Source organism: Acinonyx jubatus, chromosome D1 (genome assembly GCF_027475565.1).
Source record: "Acinonyx jubatus isolate Ajub_Pintada_27869175 chromosome D1, VMU_Ajub_asm_v1.0, whole genome shotgun sequence".
NCBI classification, from domain to species: Eukaryota; Metazoa; Chordata; class Mammalia; order Carnivora; family Felidae; genus Acinonyx; species Acinonyx jubatus.
The window spans coordinates 6,170,356-6,191,802 of record NC_069390.1 but is presented as its reverse complement, the minus strand read 5'-3'; the positions used below and the strand labels follow the sequence as shown (position 1 = coordinate 6,191,802).

Here is a 21,447-nt window from a genome sequence, read left to right as displayed (position 1 = left end):
GGGGCCTGGGTGCTCTCTGGGCAGAGCCTGATCTCCAGGATCTCCCCCATGCTGGCGAGAACCTTCAGTGAATGCAGACAACAGACCCTTGGAGGGGGTCCTGCTGACATCCCACCTCCCTCCCTCCCCTTCCAGTCTGAGCTCTGCTTTGGAGCAAAACCGTCCACTTGACCCCCGCAGGACTTCGGCGAGAAGGCAGGGCAGCAATGGCACCTCCACTCTGCAGGTGAGGACACTGAAACTGGGAGCTGCCGGCCCTCTAGGCAGGCTAGGGCTGGACTGGGCTCCCCGGAGGAGGTGAAGCCTTTCAGGGCCTTGAAGCCCCCAGCCTGGAAGGGCTGCCTGCGTAGTGCCCCATTCCTTTGCCAGAGGTCGGGCACACTGACCACTACAGGCTGGCTGACCTCCGGCGGGGAGACCCCCCTCCGCTTTATTCCGGTGCTCTGGGGCTACAGCTGCAGCCAGTCTGGGGACCACCCCAGCAGGTGTGATCACAGAGACAAATATCAGACAGAGCTGGTGGCGGACACGGGAGCGGCCCGGGGTGGGGCTAGATGGCGGCTAAGAGGGGTGGGGCTGATGGCCGGCTCTGAAAGGCCTTCCCAGCAAGCTCAGGGTTTTCTGTCCCAAATGGCCCTTCTGGCCGCTCCCGGCTACTCCTCTGCTGCTCTGCTTCCCTCAGCCTCTGGTCCCCCCGGTGGGGCAGGGCCCCCCCTGGCCTGGCCCACGCTTCCCTGCACCCTCTCGGCAGTTGTCTCAGACTCTCCCCTGCTGTCCCCAGGACCGGCCTTGACCTCGATGATCCCATCTCCCCGGCCCCCTTCCTCCTCCTCCCTGCCCCCTGCCTCCAGCTCCCCACTGTCCCTCTCTGTTGTAGCCCCAGGTGCGGCCCCATGGGTGTCGGGCCGCTCGGCCTTGCGATAGACGAGGTAGCCGGTTGTGGGAAGCCTGTGGACCAGGGCTCCAGGAGACAAGCGGTGGTAGCCCTGTTCCCTGTACAGGAAGAGGCCGAATGTGTCAGGCTGGGTCACTCGGAACTTCGTGGCACAGAGCTGGCTCAGGGTGGCAACTGAGGCCCCTGGGGGCACAGCCAGGGTCTTGGAGGTACAGCCACTGCTGGGGTCCTGATAGGCCACTCGGAGGAGGTGCTGTGCAGGAGGAGAAGCGAAAATGAGAGCTCAATCCTGCCTGGTATATATCTGCCCACAGAGCTTGAGGCCCCCAGTGCAGACTCCTCACTGGGTGGTATAGATCCAGCGGTAGAACCAAGTGACAGAAGCTTTTTGGACAAGGTGAGCTTCAAGCAGGGCTCTGAGGAAGGGAGAGAGCTGTGTTGGCTAGTGGGTCATAGCTGCGGGCAGGCCGGGAGGATGGCTCCCGCACGCCCCTGCAGGGAGCCCAACAACCATACTACTCGGTGCCCTCAGCACTCGTCCTGCATGAACTCATTTAAGTCTGACATCCACCCCACGAGGTAAGTACCATGACCTCATTTTATAGATAAAGAAATCGAGGCACAGAGGGGTGACATAACTTGCCCACGCTCCTGCAAATAGAAAGTAGCAGAGCCCGCCCGGACTTGAACCCAGGATCTGGCTACAACGTCTAAACTCTTAACCGAGGCTAGGAAGGATCCCTTGACTGGATGGAGGGGAGGGTGAGGGGAGCATGGGCTGGGAGCCTGACTCCAGGAAAGGCCAGAGCCCCATGTGGGGGCTGGAAGCCAGGATTTGGGGCTTGAATTTGCCACCCGTGTCCCTTTCGCTCCCCGTGTCTTGTCTGTTTCCTTATCTGTAGAATGGAGAGAGTAACGGTCCTAATAATGGAAACTTCAGAGTTTCTATGAAGCTGCGGGGCTGAGCCCCTAGAGCACGGAGCACGGTGCCGGCACATGGAATGCACCCTGTCTAGAAAGGCTAGGCTTTGACATTGGGTCCACACAGGGTGCTGTTTCTCCGGCACGGTGATGTAGGACCAGAATTTCCCCTGCTGGGAAAAGGAGGGGACTGCGCAGGAAGATGCCAGAACCAACAGGCACCCCTGCCCCACCCCCACCCCCCACCCCCCACCCCCTGGGGGCTTGGCGGTGGGGGGGGGGTGGGCAACGTGGAGGCCCTGTTACCTGGAAGCTGTGGGTGGCAGGCAGGCGGCGCTGCTCCCAGAGGCTGAGGGAACGTTGTAGCTCCTGGGAGGGGCTCAGGGGGAGCATGTGGGCCTGGTCCAGGCCACTCAGCAGGGCCAGGCTGGCCGAGAGGCTGGTCAGGTAGTAACCACCTGGGACACGAGGGGAAGAATGTAGCTCAGGCTGAGGGTGGGTGACCCTTCCCCAGACCCCACCACCTACTCGGGGGCCCCTAAGGCCCCCCGGCCCCCCACAGACAGGCAGGCGGCCCGAGGAGGGGCTCCCTCACCCTCTCCGGTGAGCAGAGTGGGCTCCAGAAGCTCTGACATGTACTCAGCCTCCAGCAGCAGCTCGGGAAGGTCGCACTGGGCCAGGACGAGGCTCAGCAGCGGGAGGAACGCGTCTGCCCCTGCACCCTCCCCTGTGGGGTGATAGAGGAGGAAGCTTCAGACTCCTCTGGGGTCCCAGGGTCGGTATCCACGCCTTGCCTCATTCGGTGACCCTCCCCTCCACCCGCCGGCCTTGGGTGATGTGGTCTCTATGGCAACCACCGATAGGGGCTGTGGAGAGGAGGCTCTACTCTCTGGGCCTCAGTGGCACCATCTGTGAGATGGGAGTGTTGGACCCATCCCCCCACCTGTGCTGTTCTGGAATTTCTGCGCCACCACCCCTCCCCGCCCCCCCCCCACTCGGCAGGGGGCTGGCAGGGAGTGGTAGGAGGGGGCCTACCGGCCTGGGTCCTCAGGGCTGTGTAGAGCAGCTTGCAAGCCTGCAGGAGCCGCTTGACCTGGGCACTGGGTGAGTAGGCACGGAGCAGCTGCAGCAGCTTCTGACGCACCTGCTCCATCTCTCCCGGGGAGGGCAGGCTCAGGTGGGACCCAAAGGCTCCGGGGCCCTGGGACCGAGCCAGGCGGAGGCCCTCAGCCAGGCGGCCCAGGGAGCCGTCGGCAGAAAGCCGGCACCGCAGGCGAGCCGCCAGGATGGGCCTGAGAGGCTTGAGCACGGAGCGATGCAGAGACTTCTCCAAGATGTGTTCTGCGGGGGAGAGGCGGCCAGGGTCAGGGGAACGAGGGTGCGAGTGGGAGCCAGAGTCCCAGGGCGGAGGTGGGGGGCAGGGGGAGTGTAGTCGGGGAGGAAGAGAGGTGAAAGGGAGGGGGAGACCTGGGGAGGTGGGAGAATAGCAGGGGAGAGGCGGGGAATGGGTAGCGCTGGAATGAATGGAGAGGTGGGCCGAGCCTGTGAAGCCTGGGCCGGAGTCTCACCCAGTCTCTCAGGTGGCAGCAGCTTCTCAGGGCCCAGCTCTGCGCTCAGCATGGCCCGAGCCCGGCTCAGTGCCTCTCGGACACCCTGCAGCTCCCGGGGCTCGGGGCCGGCCCGCACCTGGGTCAGCAGGTCCTGCACCAGCTGGCCGACGGCCGTGTGACGGTCCTCCACCAGCGCCGTGGCTGCCCGGCCCACCTGCCGCTCCGGGGCCAGCAGGGAGCAGAAGGCAGAGCTCATGGACCGAAGCAGCGGCCGCCGGCGGCGGCCCAGGCGGGGTGAGGTGGCTGGGCTTCCCCGGGACCCTGGCGCCCCCTCTTCTTCTGAGCTGCTGGGGGAGCCACAGTCTACCTCCTGGAGGGAGGGCAGGGGTGGAAGGCTGGGGCTGGCACTCCCTGGCACACGGTACCCCACAGAGCTCTCCCTCCGCAGAAGCTGGTGAGGGGGTAACCTTTCTGTCTGGTTGGGGGCTGCCCCCGGCAGCACGGGGACCGGGGGAGGTGGCATGGCAGGTGGAGACAGAGGGCTGGAGGTCTCTGTGGACACGCGTACTTTGAAGCTCCTCTTGAATTTCTCCCGCTTGGTGGGGCCCAGGTCCCCTGGGAACAGGGGATTGAAGAAGCACAGGGCGGCTCCTGTGCCCTGGTCCAGTTCTTGCGGGGACCGGGGCTTCAGCCGGGGCAGCAGCGGGCCTTCAGACAGGCCCGGCTGAGCCTTGGTATTGAGGGAGGAGCTCCAGAACTCTAGGGAAGAGAAAGCATTTGGGGGTCTCAGGGAGGCTTGGGGAGGGTGCCTGACTGAGGGAAAGGCACAGGCTCAGGCTGTGTGCCCATGTGCCTTCTCTTTTCCCCTTGGCCTCAGCTTGTCCATCTGTGCAATGGGTAGCAGAGGACCCCTTACCGATGCCCAGATGGGAGATGGCTTCCAGTTCCTTGTGGGTGGCTGCCTGGCAGATGGCTCTGGGGAGCTGGAGTGGGAGGAGAAGGATGTCCCTGAGGCCAGAGAGGGAAACAGAAAGCCAGGGGTGAGGGATGTTCAGGGCTCTGGGGGCTAGCAGGACCTGGAGGGGCTGGGAGGACAGGATGTCCCAGGGAGCAGGGACCAACGCAGACCAGGCGCCCTGCGGCCAGGCTCACCGGGTATGGCAGTAGGCACAGATGAGCTGGACCAGGTCTGGGAACGTGAGCTCTGAGCCCTCCAAGGAGACGCCTGAGAGACGGACGGGAAGTGTGGTTGTTTTCTGGGGAACACCCCCGTGCCCTGCCCTGACTGCTTCCAGCCCCTACCCCCCAGGCCAGTCCCGCTCACCCCCAGGGCTCTCCTGGATGTAGTGGCTAGAGACAAACGAAGGGCCGCTGGCCTCGGGCAGCCTCACGCACAGGGCCTGGCACCCACGAGTGTTAGATTTCCGCACCAGGAACGTCTGCAAGGGACAGGGGTCGGGGGCTCGGGACCTCCGTGTCCAGCCTCTCTCCCCGCCACCCTCCGCTGGCCAGTCCTGGGGTCAGGGGCCAGACTCACCCCCGGGGGCTCAGTCCTCAGCACGTGCAGTGCAGCCGCCGCGTTGGCCCGGAGCTGCAGCCACACGGGCCGTGTGCGCAGCAAGCGCTCCCGCAGGCTCACGGTGCGCCCGGGCCGCTGGGGCCCACCCGCCGGCCCCCCGCTGGCCCCAGGCACGTCGTAGAGCGGGTCCTGGGCTGGCCTAGGAGTGGTCACCAGATTGGAGCAGGGGTCCGGGGGTTGGGACCCTTGCCCGACCCTTTCCTCCTTCTCTGCCCTGGGACAGACTGCCGTCCCTCCCTGCCCCACCGGGCTGCCCTTCCAACTTCACTAACTTTTCTCTCTCCGGGTGCCCAGGTGCGAAGTTGGACAGGCTGGGGGCTCCGAGAGGGCCTGCTTCTGGCTCCCCAGGGGTTTCCATGGCTGGGAGCTCCTTCGGTTTCTCCCGGTTTCTCCCAGGACTCAGGAAGAGAATCCAGCCCCCAAGGCAACAGCGCGCTCACATTCCCGGTGGTGAGTAACACTTCCTGAGGGCGGTTCGCCCTGTCACGCCCCGCCAGTTAACTCTTGTGTGTCCACTCAGCCTGGGCAGTGCCCACTTCCTCTTTGTTCTGGGCCCAGCCTAAGGGGGCAGGCATCCCCCTCCGTAGAAGTGCCACCCCAGGAGCCCCAGCTGCGGGGCCACCACCCCCGCACAGTGCATCCTGAAGCCTTACCAGCCTCCCCAAACCACACAGGCAGGCGGGAAGGGGTTAAGCTGGGCCCTTCTGGGTCCCCACAGGCCCAAGTCTTGCCCTTGGGGCACCTTTAAGTCTGTGGTCAATTGCTCATCTGTGCGTGGTCTTGGGGTCAGCCCTGTGGGAGAGCACCCCCTGCTGGTCACAGATGACTCATCCCCCCCCAGCCTAACTTAGGTTTTGGAATATCAGGTTGCTATGGAGAAAGGATGCTGTGTCTCCATGGAAACTAACCCCTTTGCTTAACTGAGGTTCTGGGGGTGGTTCTAACACTCGGCGCTAAATGGTGGGGGGGGGGGGGTTGGTTGTGAGGTCGTCAGCACACGGTGCTGCCAGCTGCCTCCTACGCACACAGGCCTGGCCAGCCTGCCTCACCAATCTGCCAAGTGACTGGGGCAGGTGCAGGCATGACCCAGTCTCCAAGCACAGAGCACACGGTCCCCTTCTCCACCCCAGAACACGTGGTCTGCCTGTGCCACATGTTGCTTTGGGCTTTGCTCACGAGCCCCTGGTCATCCAGGGCCCGGTCCCCCACTCCTGGAGGGTATGGTGGGAGAGCCACCCCCTTACCCTCTCTATACCCCGACTCAGAGCAGGGAGGCTCCTGCTGTAGGAAGGTACCAGGGACCTCAGAAGAGACTGCCCGACTCAGGCTCCCCCCATGAGAGCCCTGATTCCCTTGCAAGGCATAAATCAGACACACATAGGTCATGGCAGAGTCCCAGGAAAGGTTTTAATTCCAGTCCCTGAAATCTGGGAGACAGATACCAAGAACCTCCTTGAGAAGACTCGGGGAGCCTTCTCATCTCTAGCGACAGCCAGGAGAGACAGGCCCCCAAAATGTAATTCCCGGGTCAGAGATCCCACGAAGTGGGGCCCAGATCACTGGCTCAGTGACTGGTCCGAGGTCAGCAGAGAGGATGTTGCTTTGGCTTAAGATGAGCCACATCTTCTTTGTCTGGGAGGGCACAGAGGAGGCTGACCTTTGGGAGGGGAAGGTGGCGGGCTCACTGGGGACGGAGGAGACAGTCTTGCCTGGCTAGGGCGGCTCTGGGCCACAGCTGTGCAGGCCTCCGAGGAGGGCAGAGGAGTCCAGACCAGTGGTGGCTGGAGAGGAAGGCCCAGCAGCAGCACCAGGGAGCTGTCTGGCTAGACCCTGAGGGGTTTGTCAGTCCGCCTTCCCACAGCAGGAAAATGCAAATCCTGGGGTTGCTGCCAGCTGCTCTGAGGGGCCCCTTGGCCCTGAACAGCAGGGTCAAGGTCCTGAGGGAAGGCGGGAGGGGGAAATTCGCCACAGGTGAAAAGGTGAACCAAAAAGGGAGGAGCACCATTGCCTGTGGGGGGCTGGGAGGAGCAGCCTAGGTCTGGCCCAGGGCAGCTCTACGGCCATGGGCCCACCAGGGCCACCCCACTGCTGGTGCTCAGCATTCCAGCCCTCCCTGACCAGTCCTGGTTGTGGGGGGCTCCATCCCCTAGCCCCATCGACCTAGAGCTTCCCCACCCCCACCCTGGCTCCTGCTCCCCAAACTCCCAAAGTGCCCTCAGACCCAGATCGCTCTAACTGGGGCCACTGATCTGACACAAGCACTGCCTCTTTCTGGGCTCCTTTCTAGGAGGCTGGGCTGGGGGAGGGGGGCGGCAGGAGGCAGAGCAGCTCCTGTGGTTCTTACCATCTGCTTTTCTCTTCTGAGGGGACACAGCCGCCCTAGCCTGGGTGGGTGAGAAGAAGAGCCCCCCTTGAGAGTCTGCCTCCAGCTTGGCAAGTGCCCTCCTCCACATCAGCCTCTGGGGGGGGGGGGGGCGGGGGAGGCTGCCGGGTCAGTGCTGCATCCACACGGGTGGGGAGCGGAGGACCCTTTCTAGGCAAGGCTGTGATGTGGTCTCCCAGTCAGAGGCCAGGCCAGCCCAGCTGCCTTCCCGCCTTCCCTCCCTCCCTTCCTCCTATCCCATCAAAACCTGCCCTGGAAGGAGGAAGGGGCAGACACAGACTAAAAGGTCCCTCTTGCAGGGAAGCCTCAGGCAAAGGGGGGCCTGTGAGCTGACAGCGATGCCAGGGGACCTGGGCTGAAGGCAGGAGGTGCCGAGGGACGAGCAGAGCTCTCAGGCCCTCAGGAAGCCCACGTGTGGTGAGCCTGCAAGACCAAAGCAGGGGGTGCCGGCCCCACCTTTTTGATAGCTGTCCAGTCCTCCAGGATGTCAATCTCCTGCAGCATGTACACGATGTAAGGACCTGCAGCGGGGGTCAAGGAAAGCAGGAAGCCCAGTGGAGGGGGTAGGCAACAGGCCTCTGCCCCTCTGCCCCTCTGCCCGGGAGCTCCAACACTTGGGGGAGGTGGCACCACAGTGGGGAGGGGCTCAGGACCAGAGTTAGAAAGCAGGCTCCACCTCCTACCTCTTGGTTCCCAGGTTCTTGGGGTGGGGCCTATGGGGGGTATGGAGCCACACCCCTACCTACCCTTGGCTCCCCCTCACCTCCTCTCTCCAGTTTAAAGGTCAGCAGTCCAACACCCATTCCACCCACTCAGGGACCTTGCTCCTTCTGTTCTGACCCCTCATCCGGCCCCTTCTACACATACACTCCAGTCTCTTCCATCGTGGAGGTGATCCTCCCTTGGTCTCACGCTCCCCTCTGGGGACCATCCGCTCTGTCCTCTGTACCTGATATCTGCATGCCCTCACCTCCATTCACCCGTCAAGGCCTTGCAGCCCTGTCTCCTCCCTCCCTGCCTGGACTGCCTGCCATCACCAGGCAGCCAGCGCCCCGAGAACCTGAGGCCGCGGAAACACCCGGTGTGGAGACAAGGGCATGAGAATTCCATTCAAGTCTGTGCTGGACGACGTCAGGAGGGACAGAGGCTCAGCAGACCCTGGGCTGAAAGGGCTCATGCCTAAGGTGACAGGCAACTATTCCTACATGGGATGCGGGTGCCCCCAGTTTAGGCCACGGGGGTGCAGAGGAGAGAGAAGCCATAGCCACTGGGGAGGCGGCGGGGGGGGGGGGGGACCAGGAGAGGCTTCACAGAGGAGGTAACATGTGAGACAAGCACCGGAGGGGCAGAGATGGGCAGCAAGGCATCCCCAGGGAGGAAAGTGGGGGTGGGTGGGGTGGTGGGACAGTCTGGGACCTGTCTGGGATGGGACGTTGTGGGAAAGCCAGAAGGGCCTCAAAAGAAGTTATGGGGAGTCACCGAATGGACGCTCCTGTGTCTCTAGGGTCCACACAGCCCAGGAGAGACCCAGGGCCCCACAGAAACTCCCTGACGGTTGGATTTGCCTGGACAGGGCTACGTGAGGCCACATGACCATAAACGCGTCTAGTCTGACTCTGTCCTCCACCCCCTCCCCCAGTCTGGACGTCCTGCCCAGTTTGGGTGCTCGTGGGTGGAAGGATACCAGAAACGAGAGGCGCCTTCTTCCTCTTGCTGGGCGGCAGAGAATCCCAAGTCTTTGCACTGCTTCCGGCATGGAGTCTGTCATCCCACCACTCTGTGCCCCCGGACCCGGAGTTAGGAGCGAGGCGCCGGAGGCCCCGGGGCACCCTACCCTTGTAGCCTGGGCCTTTCATGCGAGCCAGGCCGTCCCTGACCCCTCCTCTGCCTCCCGCGGCGGTGGAGGGCACCCTCGCCCGGGGCTTGGAAGCTGAGCTCAGGCCCAGATGGCACAGCTGTGCAGGCCAGGGAGCGAGGTCTGTGCACTTTGGTGAGCCCGGTTTCTTCAATTGTTTAGGGGATAGTGGGACAATGACAATTCTGGCCTCTTTAGGACCCCATATGAACACAGGCGCTGTGGACGCAGAAGGGACTGTGGCTATTGTACGGGTGGGTGCGTCAGAATGACACCTCCTGTTCTGGAAAGAGAGCAGGGGCCGAGGAGGGTACGGAGACCCATACTTTGTGAGCCTCCACTCTACACCAGGCACTGGGCCGGGTCCTTTCTGTGCCTGGTTCCACTTAGTCCCCACAGTAACCCCAAGAAGCAGGTCCTCCTCCACGCCCCTCGGGCGGGCAGGGCAGCGGAGGCCCCGCCAAGGGGTGGGCACGGACAGAGCAGGGCCCAGGGCAGCCTCACCAGAGCTGATGTCCAGGCTCTGGCGGTCCTCTTCCAGCCTCTGGATCCGCTCCTGCAGCTCCCCCTGCAGGGTGTCGTAGAGCAGCAGCTTCTCACTCTGGAAGGGGTGGGGCCGCTCAGCAGGGCTGCAGGGCCCAGCCACTTCCGTTTGCCTCCCCCAGCGCCCAGCCCCATTCACCTCCAGGTGCTGCTTGGCTCCCTGCAGCTCACACTCGTACTTATTCCGGATCACGTCCAGGCAGAAGCCCTTGTAGATCCCTGCAGGGGGAGGGAGATGGGAGGCCCCGCTTGGCCAGGGACCCGTGGCTCCAAAAAGGGGAGCCACTCCGGAGCAGGGCTGGGCAGGGATGAGAAAAGAAGGGAACCATGGGCTCTGGCAGAGGAGGAGGGAGGGGGTCCAGAGCACAGGACAGCCCGCAGACCTGCCACCTGAATGCGGATCTTGAGGCTCCGCTGCAGCCCCCCCAGAGGCTCTGTGTATTCAGGCGCTCTCTCAGCCCCCACTTCCTCCAGCCGCACCCTCAGCTGACTCAGCCGTTCCCTGAACAACCTGGGGGGTAAAAGGCAGCATGTTTGTCCCTCAAACACGAGGCCAAGCGCCTGCTCCGTGGCAGGCCCCGCGCATGAGGCCCTCAGCCACCCCTGCCCGGCACCAGGCCCGCTGCCTCCTCACCCCGGGTTCCCGAAGACCCAGCCCTGGGCGCCCTCCACTCACTTCTCCTTTAGCTCTGAGAACTGCTTCTCCAGGTCCAGCATCTCGTTGACGCACTCGCCGCGACGCCGCTCATAGTCCTCATCGTCCATCTCTGGGACAAGAGGCCGGTCAGGGCTGGCTGGGGAGGAGCGGGTGGGCACCGGGGTGTGTGCCGTGGGGGCTCACCTGAGCTCTCCTCCTCTGACTCAGTCTGGCTGCCGCTCCGTTCCTCCTCGCTCTCTTCCTCCTCCCCATTCATCTCAGCGGCTGAATCACCCTCTGCTTCCATCTCTTCTGTGTCTTTGCCTGGAGGCTGCACGGGCATCTGGGCTCTGGGAGAAGGAGGGGAGCCATCAACTGCCACTGCCCTTAGTTCCAAGCAGGAGACTGGCCCTGCCGGGAGTCGAACCAAGCCCTGTCTGCACATCTCCCAGAAGCCTGGGAGCCGTGGAAACGCTCACATCCTTGGACACTGGTGGCGATCCCAGTCTGCGGAATGCCGGCCAAGGGGATGGTCCAGAAGATGGGAAACACCAATGGGTTCCCCACTGCCTCTGGGACTGGGCCCAAACTTGTGACTGCACTGGTCCATTTTCCTCACCCCACTATCTAAGGGTCAGTCGTTAAGTACACCATTCCTTCCTCCTCTTCACGCCTTCCTGCTGATCCCTCTGCCTGGAATGACCTCACTTTTCTTTTGGAGAACATTCTGCAATCCTCTTGTCCTCTCACTGTGCTCTGGGTCAAAGCCCACGTCCTTCTGCTTCCTCTGGAGCCTCATGCTAACAGCGTCCCCATCTCCACTGTTCCTGCAGCTCTCCCTCTTGATGGCTCCTTCCCAGGAAACTTCAGGCGTGATCAGTGCTACCCCCCCCTCCCCCCACCATTTAGGAACAGCAGAAACACAAGACCTTGCCCCATTCCACTTAACCGCTCCCCATCTCCCACTTCACAGCTACACTCTTCAAGGCTCTGGCTGTTCCTACTCTTGAATCCCCAGGGTGTTCCATTCCATTTCTCTATGCATCGCCCTCGGCTGAGGCGAATCATGTGGCCTTAAGTGACAACCTCCTTGTGCCCAGTGCCAGTATTTTTTAGTGCTTATCTTAGTTGACTTCTCAGCAAGAATGAACACTATTAATCATTCCTTCTTTTAGATACTCATCTGATATTTACTAAAGGTCTAATATACGCCAGGTACCGTCAGTACGGCAGACGCTGTGCTCAACGAGGCAAATAAACAACTTGAGATAGACCTCAAGTTTACAGGTTCCTGGGAGAGAGGCAGAGAAGTGGAACTGTACTGTGGTGTGAGAAGAGTTAAGACTGGGGAGGGGGGCATATGGCAGAGCCATCTAACTGGAACCTGGAGCTTGCTCCAACAGTGAGGGCTTACAGAGGAAGATCCTTGCTGCATCAGCAGGGAGGGCTTGCAGACAGATGAGCTGGGATGGCTGGGGAGGGAACTTTCCAAGCAGACCGAATAGCATGTACAGAGACCCCAAAACGAGAGAAAGGGCAGGGTGGGGGGCAGAGGAGTGTAAGCCTCAGAGAGAAGTCTGGGCTGCAGAGATGTGATGGTCATCAGCATATAGTGAGTTCTTCAGGCCTTGGGAGAGGGTGCAACCAGCAGGGCAGAATGTGTGGAGAAGAGGTCCATGATGGAACTCCCAGGGTCACCAAAGGGACAGATGATGAAACCCCTGCAAAGTAGAAGGAAATTAGCAAGAGGCGGAAGAGGAAAAATTCAGTCATGGGAGAAAGAATTTTAGGAGGAAGGAGTCGTAACAATGCTGCCAAGAGGTCACCTACGAGGAAGACTAAATAGTCCTCTCAACAGATAATCTCTCTGCCTACTGGAGGCTTCTATTTGGTGATGTTCTTCCCACTTCCCCGGGCACGGCTTTGTAGTCCTTTACATGCATGTAGACACCACTCCCTCCGGGAAGCCCTATTTATTTACGTGTCCTCCCTGCCCATTTTCACGTTTGCCCAACCAGGCTGTAAGCCTCACCAGGGCAGGGATGCACATGTACCTTATTCATCCGGCATAGTACTTACTCACTTCACGGCTAGAGCATGTGGGAATACAAACTAAACAAAGCACACTCTTGGGGCGCCTGGGTGGCTCAGTCAGTTGAGCGACTGACTTCGGCTCAGGTCATGATCTGGCGGTTTGTGAGTTCAAGCCCCTCTTCCAGCTCTATGCTGAGCGCTCAGAGCCTGGAACCGGCTTCAGATTCTGTCTCCCTCTCTCTCTCTCTGCCCCTCCCCCGCTCAAGCTCGCTCGCGTTCTCTCTCTCTCAGAAAGAAACATAAAAAAAAAAAAAAATTAAAGCACACTCTTTCAGGGCAGGCATTTATTTCTTGGTCGCCCCAGGGCCCTGTAGTGGTAGCAAACCCACCAGGTACTGTTCACTTTCCTCGACACCAATTCCAGTTCCGTAAAATAACTGGCTCACAGGACGGTTTAGTCACATTCCTCAATGATTTCACAAATGATCTGAACCTGACCTGAAAACCCTCAGTTCTCCAAACCAGCCTCATCTTTCCCATTGTCAAGCCCCAGTTCCTGCAGTTCCCAAATTTTGCAATCCCTCTTCATTGTTAAATGTATACGTTTACTTTGTCTCCGGCGGTCTCTGATTCTAACGAGTGAGCCAATTTAATCACAACCTCCCCTCCTTACCCTGGTGCAAAAAGAGGGTAACCCTCGCCATTCTGAGTGTTGTAATGATTGCAAGGGAAAAGGGACGGAAAGGAAACTTGTAAGGCGCTGGGCACACTCAATTTATATTTTTAGAAAGTGAGCAAGCATTTCGAGGGCAGGCCTCTACAGAAGACCGATTCTTCTCCCTCGAGGAAGCCAACCCAGACCCTGCGCGGCGCGGCGCGCCAGGACCCTCCCGCCCGGTTCCATTCCCGTCTGCGCCGGCGCCGCGGGCGGAGCAACCACTGGCTCTTCGGCGGCCAGCTGCGGCCCCGCGGCGCCGCACGCGTCCGGCCGGTTAGGTCCCCGCTTCCGCCCTGACTGGGCTAGCTCCGACCCACTGGCCAGAGGGGCCGAACCAGGTGCCATGAGCAGCGTTACGCACCGCGGCGAGTGGGGCCTCCGGGTTGACGCCTGAAACTCCCTAAGAGGTGCCCGCGGCCGCCGGGCTCCCGGAAGCGTCGCGCCCTTGCCTCTTCCCCGGGAGGCGGGGCCCGCCGCACTTCCGTGTACGCGATCAGGAGGCGCCCGTCGCCGAGCTCACATTTGGGCAGCTGGGGGCGAGGCATGCTGGGATACCGCGGGGCCGGTCTCCATAGCAACCGGCCGAAATTCGCGCAGGCCTACGGCTGGTGGAGAAGGCCCTTGTGGTTTTCTTGCCCCGCTGTCGGCGCCCCTCGGTCCGCAGCGACCTCCTTCCCCGGTCCCCCCGCCCCTCGCGTGAAAGGGAAGAACCGGCGACCCCACCCCCTGCACGCCAGGTTCGGGAGAGTAACGGAGCCAGCTGTAGGTGTGAACACTCATTTATTTACATATGGTCATCGGTAGGCAAATAGCCCAGCCCAGCCTGTTCGAGGGTACAGATCTGGCACGGAACCTGCAGACTCTTCCTTTCTCCAGAGCTCCTGAAGGCGGAGGCCTGGAAGAACCAGGAGGTGTAGGCTTCTGCCCGAAAGCTAAGAAGTAAATCCAACGCCTCCATCTGATTTCTTTCCAAAAAGTTCATTTTGTTAAGTCCTCCGACTTCCCAGTTCTGCCCTGTTCATACTCTTTGCTCTCCTACTGCCCACCCACCCAAGATTGTTAATAATAATAACAACAATAATACTGTAATAATATTAATAATACTTCACATTTGTACGAAGCTTACAGAATGTTTTCACATGTAGCATCTCATCTGAGCCTCCCAACAGTTCTGTGAGGTAGGTATTTTTCACCTCCCTTTTTACAGATGGGATAACTGAGGCTCAGAGAGGAAATGGGATTTGCTCAAGGCCACACAGCTAGTTAGTGGTAAAGCTAGGACTTGATCCCAGCACCCCATATTCAAGTCCAGTGTTCCAACACCACAGCTACCACCGTAAAGTGGAGTGACATTTCTTACCCCTGTCAGGCCTGAGGGACGGCCTAAGGAGGGAAGAGGCTGAGACTTCTCGGACTAGGGGAGGGAAGGGCTCAGCAGTGACGAGGGGAGTCGGGGTACTTGGCCTTCAACTCCTGTTTGAACTGGCGGTAAAGGATCTTATTGTGCTGATTTTCGGCCTCCTTTTGGGGATGGAACTTCAAAGCTTCCTTGAAGCCCTTATGAACCAGGAAACCTTCGTTCAGCACCTCGAAATCAAATCCTGCCACGTGCAGCTCACAGGCCTGTTGGGGGAGAGACAGGTCAGCGAAGTTGGATGACATTTCTAGGGCCAAGACTGACATCCCTAAAGCCTCTCTCCAGCATCCCCACTCCTCTGGAGGCATCCTGGATCTTCCACACCATCCAGCCACCTCCTGAACTATGACTGTCCTTCCTCATTGGCTCTTTTCCATCCAGGACTACTCATAGCTCCCAGAGCCCGCCATTCCTCCTACCCCCTTTCCCCTGCCCTCTCCCTTTTGGGCACCTGGCTGATGCGATTGAAGCCGTACTGCCGAAAGCGCTCGTCGAAAGTGGGCACCTTGCCTCCGGCCACGTAGAATGGTTCCCAGGGGTCCTGCCAGGGAACCACATAGGCAGGCCTCAGCAAGGTCTCTTCCGGCAGGTTGACCCAGCGGGAGTAGTTGGTGGGCGCCTGGCAGGGCGTGCACAGCCCGTAATAGAAGGGCCGCACCTCGCCTACTTGATAGAGCTGCAACAGCTCGTTCTTGTTCGTGGGCATGCGGCGTGCTCGGCGGATCTCAAAGGCAGGCACCACCAGCGCTGTGCCCGCCCACTGCTTGCTCTGATCCAACATTTCCCTCAGGCCTCTCCATAGCCCCTCGCTGGGCACCATGTCCACGTCGATTACCAGGGCATAGTTGGCCCCCTCACGGGCCAGATTCCTCAGCAGATTATTAGGGTAGGAGACATTGGTGCCCAGCGCATAATTGATCCCGGGCTGGGCCACCCTGGCTAGCTTGTCAAAGACCTCCTGGCAGGACCGCAGCAGGGCAAACTCCCCCGGTTCCCGGGGATCGGGCACAGCGGCCTCATAGCGCGAGGGGCACACAAGGTGCATGGCCACCCTGGCGCGCATATCAGGGCAGTGGCTGCTCAGCGCGTAGGTCAGCACCGTGGCTAGTTGCGCCTCCTCCTTGGTGGCCGCGAACACCGACACGGATAGCGGGCCCTCCCAGCGCTCCAACAGGCCCGACAGGTGCAGCAGGTTGTCTACGCTGGCATGCGTGGCCAGGATCACATCATTGGGGTCCATGGTGGTCTTCAGGAGGCCCCTGTAGACTCGGTAGTCGCCACTGGCGTCCAGGACGCCTCCAGAGGCCAGAGCGGTACGGAGCTGCGCCTTGACCTGGTCCACGGACCGCGGGGACGGGGGAAAGAACTCGAAATACTGGTCTTGCTCCTCCTGCCCGTGCAGCCCGGACAGCAGCGACAGGTAGAGCAGCTGCAGCATCGCCACCAGCATTAGCGCGGCCAGAAGCAGCTGGTAGAAGGCGCACCGGATGGCGTAGGACATCTGCATGGCTCTCGGGGCTCCGAGCGCGCAGCAGGGACCACCGGGCCGCAGCCTTTGCCAGCCGCCGCAAGCCCGGATTTACCGCAGCCTGCCGAGCGCAGCCGAAGCGAGCCGAGGCGAGCCGAGCCCGGCGTAGCATCCCCTCCCGAGAGGGGCTCGGGGTGCGCCAGCTCGCCCCCTGCGCGCGAGGAGGAGCTACTGCATCCGCCGCCGCGCCGCGCTTTGCAAACCCTGAAAGTGCCCGCGGCCGCGCCTGCCGGGTTCCCAGGGGTATGCACCCCTCCCTCCGGGTCAGTGCGCGACCCCCTGGACCAGGCGCGTCCTGAAACCCCGGCGCGCTCGCCCCCGCCTTAAGGAGGGAAACCGTGGCAGAGCTCGGTTGCAGCTTGGTGAAGGATGGCGCGGGTTCGCGGCTGCGGCGGGCGGGAAGGAACACAAAAAGCCCCTTTCTTTCCGCCTTCTCTCCCTCCACCAGCTCCTGCGAAATCCACACTGAAGAATGGATGCTGGGGGCTCGGAAGGTGCGGAAGAGATGAGAGATAAGGGTGTGTGGAACAAGGCGCCCTACGTGGGACGAGGTGGCCGAGTGGTTAAGGCGATGGACTGCTAATCCATTGTGCTTTGCACGCGTGGGTTCGAATCCCATCCTCGTCGGTCGCGTTTTACACGGCGTGAGGGGTGTACTTTTCTGCTTTCCTATAGGAAAGGGGCCAGAGGTTCAGTGGCACCCAGAAGACCCGAATTGGAGTTCTGGCTGATGCCAGACTTGTGACCACTATGTCATCTGCAGTAATTAGAGAAGGCCCCTCGGGAGGTGCCACCCTAGTGTCCAAAGTAGTGGAATTTGGAAGTGGTGAGTTTGATCACTTAAATTATTACTCTTTTCGGCCCACTGATTCCCCTCCCGCTAGCAATGCTCCCAGAGCGGATGCCATGTGTCCACACACCTCTCCCCTCCTCCCCAACACAGTTTAAGCAGGAGACCTACAATATTCTAACCGTAGCTAACGTATACAGAAGGCGCTTAATACGTGTTTGTGAAATAATTGATCCATGGACTGTTCAGAAGAGGAAAGGCTGTGGGGAAGGGCAGGTACTTCGACTGCTAAATCAATGATATGTAATAACTGTTCGTGCTTTGTGAATCTTGGGGAAGCAGCTTTGGGGCAGACTAAGGAGGGCCTCCAATTGCCAGGACAAGGTTTGCCCTCCTCTCTACAGGCAGTAGGAAGCCAAGGCTGTTGAATTGAAGAGGACCAGGGGACCTATATTCTGCAACCCCAGCAGTAACACCTACTGAGCACCTGCTCCACACCAGGGGCTGTGTTAGGTACCCCTGATAGGGCCTTGCAGGACCCTCGACAGGTACTATCTTTGAAGGTTTTCACTGGTGACCTGTACTGGGAGAGAGGAGATATGAATGTGCAGATCCTTTTAGCACAAGCCTTGCAAACCGAAGGCTCAGACGTCAGATTTGGTGCTGTTAGGGTCTTTTTTGACCTGCTCGGTGTTGAAAACAACCGTTTGAATCACGTTAGTTGTTAACCTTGGTGAATCAGAAGATTTCACGGAAAATCCCCACCGCCAACTTCTGTTTTAAATTCCAAAAGATCCGGCAATTCCAGGCCTGCATTTCCACAGGGTGACAATCAACCAGAAGGTAAGAGTAGCTCACCTTTTGCAAATAGTTTTCTCTTTGCTAGAGGCTCAACCCTGCCCCTTCACTACTCACCCTGGCCCTTTGAGCATTTGACTTTCATCTGCAGCGCTCACATCATACCACCTCCACTGAAGATCTGCCCAGGCATCTGCTCCCAGTACCTTCCACCTCCCCCGCGCTACAGTACTAGCCACATAGCAGGCAGCAATCTGTGTTTGTTGAATGAGTGAATAGGAAGCTTCTGAAGTGTCCCCAGTGGCCTTGGCATAAGGGGAGACTGAAAAGTAGCGGCTGGGCCTCACTGAGGCATCAAGATCAAGGAAAACCACACAGAAAACCCAGAGGAAGGCCTACAGACTGCTATTGTGGGCGGAAAGGCCTGGCTGGGGAGACACGCTGTCTGTGATGGAGCAGAGCATGAGAGAGTCAAAGACCAGAGTTGAAAACCATTAATAAGGGGTCTGCTTTCCATGTACCTTACTCTCTGCGTCTCTTCCCTCTGGCCATTCCTGATTTATATATCCCTTTGTAATAAACCTGTAAACCAGCGAGTGATCTATTTCTCCGACGGTTGTGATTTGCTCTAGCAAATTAATCAGATCCACTGAAGGGGCTGCTGGAACCTCTGATTGACAGCCAGTTGGTCAGAGCACAGGTGACAACCCGGACTTCCAACTGGCATCTGAAGGGCGGGCGGTCTGGTGGGGCTGAGCCAGTCGGCTGTGGGATCTGATGCTGTTTCCAGGTAGATGGTGTCAGAATTGAGTTGCACTGTAGGACACTCAGCTGGTGTCAGAGAATTGCTTGGTGTGGGGGGAAAACCCACACATCAGAATTGGTGTCAGAATCGTATGTATAGAAATACAACTGAATTTTGTGTGTTCCTCTTGAATCTTCTAATTTTGCTGAATTATTTTTTTAATGTTGATTTTTGAAAGAGAGAGAGAGAGCACAAGCAGGGGAGGGGCAGAGAGAGAGGGAGACACAGAATCTGAAGCAGACTCCAGGCTCTGAGCTGTCAGCACGGCTGAGCCACCCAGACGCCCCTAAATTTATTCATTAGCTGTAAGTGTGTGTGTGTGTGTGTGTGTGTGTGTGTGTGTGGTGTGTGTGTGTGTGTGTGTTGCGTGTATATTTTTCAGAATTTTTTTCCTGTATATGTGTGTGTTATATCATCTGTGAATATGGATAGTTTTGCTTCTTCCTTTCTAATTTGGATGCGTTTTATTTCTCTTTCTTGCCAAATTGCCGGAGTTAGAGCTTCCAGTGCAACATGGAAAAGATGAAATGATAAAAGTGGGCTTTTCCCTGATCTTCGAGAGAGGCTTTCAGTCTTTAAACATTGAATATGACATGAGGTGTGGATTTTTCATAAATTTTCTTCATCAGGTTTAGGAAGTTCCCATCTATTCCTTGTTTGTTGAGTGCTTTTATCTTGAAAGGGTGTGGGGTTTTGTCACATGTTTTTTTCTGTATCAGTTGAGATGATCTTGTGTTTTTCCCCCTTCCCTCTATTAACGTGGTGTATTACGTTAAGTGGTCTTTTTATGTCGAACCACCTTGCATTCTGGAGGGGATCATGCTGGGTCATGGTATATAATCCCGTTGATGAGCTACGGGTGCTGTTTGCTAGCATTTTGTTGAGATTTTTACATCTATATTCATAATGGATGTTGGTTATTAAGTTTTCTTATGATGTCTTTATCTGGCTTTGGCATCAGGGTGGTACTGGTCTCATAGAATGAATGAGTTAAGAAGTGTTTCTCCGCTCTTGTATTTTTTGGAAGGGTTTGAGAGGATTGGTGTTTGTTCATTCTTTAAATGATTGGTAGAATTAGCCTGTGAAGTCATCCGGTCCTGGAATTTTCTTTGTTGGTACATTTCTGATTACTGATTCAATCTTGTTACTTGTTATAAGTATGTTCAGACTTGCTATTTCTTCTTTAATCGGTTTTGGTAATTTGTGTGTTTCTAGAATTCGTTAATTTCATCTAGCTTTCTTGTTTGTTGGTGTACAACACAGTATTCTCTTAAAATCCTTTTTATTTCTGGACAATCAATAGTAATGGACCCACTTTCCTTTCTGATTTCAACAGTTTGAAGGTCCACTTTCTCTTTTTCTTGGTAGTCTAGTCAAAACTTTGTCAATTTTGTTGATTGTTTCAAAGAACCAACTTTGTTTCATTGATTTCCTCTGTTGTTTTTCTGCCCTCCACCCTAATTATTTATCATCTCCTTCTTTCTGTTAGCTCTGGGCTTAATTTGCTCTTCTTTTTCTAGTTCATTGAGGTGTAAAGTTAGGTCAGTGATTTGAGACCTTTCTTTTTTTTTCAGGACCCGGATATCAAGAACCTCACACTCCACCCACTGAGCTGGTCAGACACCCCCTTCTTCCATTTTAATGTAGGCATTTACAGCTATAGATTTCCTCTCAGCATTGCTCCGGCCGCATCCCATAAATTTCAGTGTGTTGTGTTTTCATTTTCTTTTGTCTCGAAGCATTTTCTAGTTGGTCTTTTGATTTGTCCCTTCTTCCTTCCTTTCCTTTCCTTTCCTTTCCTTTCCTTTCCTTTCCTTTCCTTTCCTTTGATGGGGGATTTTCAAGGTAGTTCTTTTATTTTTTACAGCAAAGCAATTGCAAGCTAATCGTAGAACATAGTATACATTGTATAGATTCTTTTTCTTCCCCAAAGTATTGCAGTATAGTTGACATACAATGTAATGTTAGTTCCAGGCATACAACCTAGGGATTCTACAGTTCCACATCCTCCTCAGTGCTCACCACATCCCACCTGTCACCACACAACGTTATAACAACATTACTGACTGTATTCCCTATGTGCTACTTTTCATCTCTGTGACTTCTTTGTTTTATAACTGGAAGTTTGTACCTGTTCATACCCTTTGCCTGTTCCACCCGTCCTCCCAGCCCCTTCTCCTCTGGCACCCCAACAGTTTGTTTTCTGTATTTATGGGTCTGTTTCTGCTTTTTGTTTGTTTTGTTTTTCAGATTCCACATGAGTGGGTGAAATCATATGGTATTTGTTTTTCTCTGTCAGACTTACTTCACTTAGTATAATGCCTTCTAGGTCCTTCAATTGTAAATGGCAAGATCTTATTCTTTTTTATGGCTGAGTAATATTCCACTGTGTGTGTATGTGTCTCACATCTTTTTTTTTTTCATTTTTAAAAATGTTTATTTTTGAGAGAGACAGAGCACAAGTGAGGGGAGGGGCAGAGAGAGAGGGAGACACAGAATCGGAAGCAGGCTTCAGGCTCCTCACTGTCAGCACAGAGCCCGACTCAGAGATTGAACTCATGAGCCATGAGATCACGACCTGAGCCGAAGTCGGACGCTTAACCGACTGAGCCACCCAGGCGCCCCTCACATCTGTTTTATCCATTCATCTGTCGATGGATACTTGGGCTGCTTCCATATCTTTTGACTTCTTTTTTAACCCAGTAGTTCAGAGTCTGTTGTGTAATTTGCACACATTTGTGAAGTGTCTACTTTTTGTTTATTGATTTCTAGTTTCATTCCATTGTGATTGGAAATGATACTTTGCAGGATTTCCATCTTTTAAAATTTATTGCAGTTTTGTTTGGTGACCTAATTTATGATCTATCCTGGGAGAAGGAGGTCCATTCTGGTGTTTGTAGGTGAGTGTTCTGTGTGTGTCTGTTTGGCCTCACTAGTTTACGGTGTGCTCAGGTCCTGTGTCGATCTTCTGTCTGGTTGTTCTGTGTTTCATTG

At 57.3% G+C, this 21,447-nt stretch overlaps 3 protein-coding genes and 1 non-coding gene across 7 annotated transcripts; 1 reads left to right on the top strand and 3 right to left on the bottom strand.

Annotated features, from left to right (window-relative positions):
* Positions 1-400: 400 nt before the first annotated feature.
* On the bottom strand, positions 401-5,445 carry RIN1 (Ras and Rab interactor 1). The gene is made up of 10 exons (XM_027045763.2): positions 5,218-5,445; positions 4,904-5,084; positions 4,691-4,805; positions 4,519-4,591; positions 4,283-4,374; positions 3,385-4,125; positions 2,852-3,157; positions 2,412-2,543; positions 2,123-2,274; positions 401-1,148 (listed from the first exon to the last, which is right to left on the bottom strand). The coding sequence occupies exons 1-10, from the start codon at positions 5,301-5,303 to the stop codon at positions 654-656; spliced, it is 2,373 nt and encodes a 790-aa protein (XP_026901564.2). The 5' UTR covers positions 5,304-5,445; the 3' UTR covers positions 401-653.
* An 882-nt stretch (positions 5,446-6,327) lies between these two features.
* Positions 6,328-13,631, bottom strand: BRMS1 (BRMS1 transcriptional repressor and anoikis regulator). Of its 4 annotated transcripts, none has more exons than XM_053202900.1 (11): positions 13,477-13,631; positions 11,778-12,084; positions 10,568-10,713; positions 10,403-10,493; positions 10,110-10,237; positions 9,866-9,945; positions 9,688-9,751; positions 9,013-9,105; positions 7,785-7,849; positions 7,290-7,329; positions 6,328-6,882 (listed from the first exon to the last, which is right to left on the bottom strand). In XM_053202900.1, the coding sequence occupies exons 3-11, from the start codon at positions 10,704-10,706 to the stop codon at positions 6,875-6,877; spliced, it is 708 nt and encodes a 235-aa protein (XP_053058875.1). In that variant the 5' UTR covers positions 10,707-10,713; positions 11,778-12,084; positions 13,477-13,631; the 3' UTR covers positions 6,328-6,874. The 4 variants fall into 4 exon arrangements, with proteins under 4 accessions (XP_053058875.1, XP_026901570.1, XP_053058874.1 ...); XM_027045769.2 differs by having other exon boundaries at positions 9,688-9,784; positions 13,477-13,630; XM_053202899.1 differs by having other exon boundaries at positions 9,688-9,784; positions 11,975-12,084; positions 13,477-13,630.
* A 247-nt stretch (positions 13,632-13,878) lies between these two features.
* Positions 13,879-16,176, bottom strand: B4GAT1 (beta-1,4-glucuronyltransferase 1). Its single transcript, XM_015067882.3, has 2 exons — positions 14,984-16,176; positions 13,879-14,738 (listed from the first exon to the last, which is right to left on the bottom strand). Exons 1-2 carry the CDS (start codon positions 16,037-16,039, stop codon positions 14,547-14,549), a joined length of 1,248 nt encoding a protein of 415 aa, XP_014923368.2. The 5' UTR covers positions 16,040-16,176; the 3' UTR covers positions 13,879-14,546.
* A 429-nt stretch (positions 16,177-16,605) lies between these two features.
* On the top strand, positions 16,606-16,687 carry TRNAS-GCU (transfer RNA serine (anticodon GCU)). The gene has a single exon. It is a non-coding gene; the product is annotated as a tRNA-Ser (tRNA).
* Positions 16,688-21,447: the final 4,760 nt, after the last annotated feature.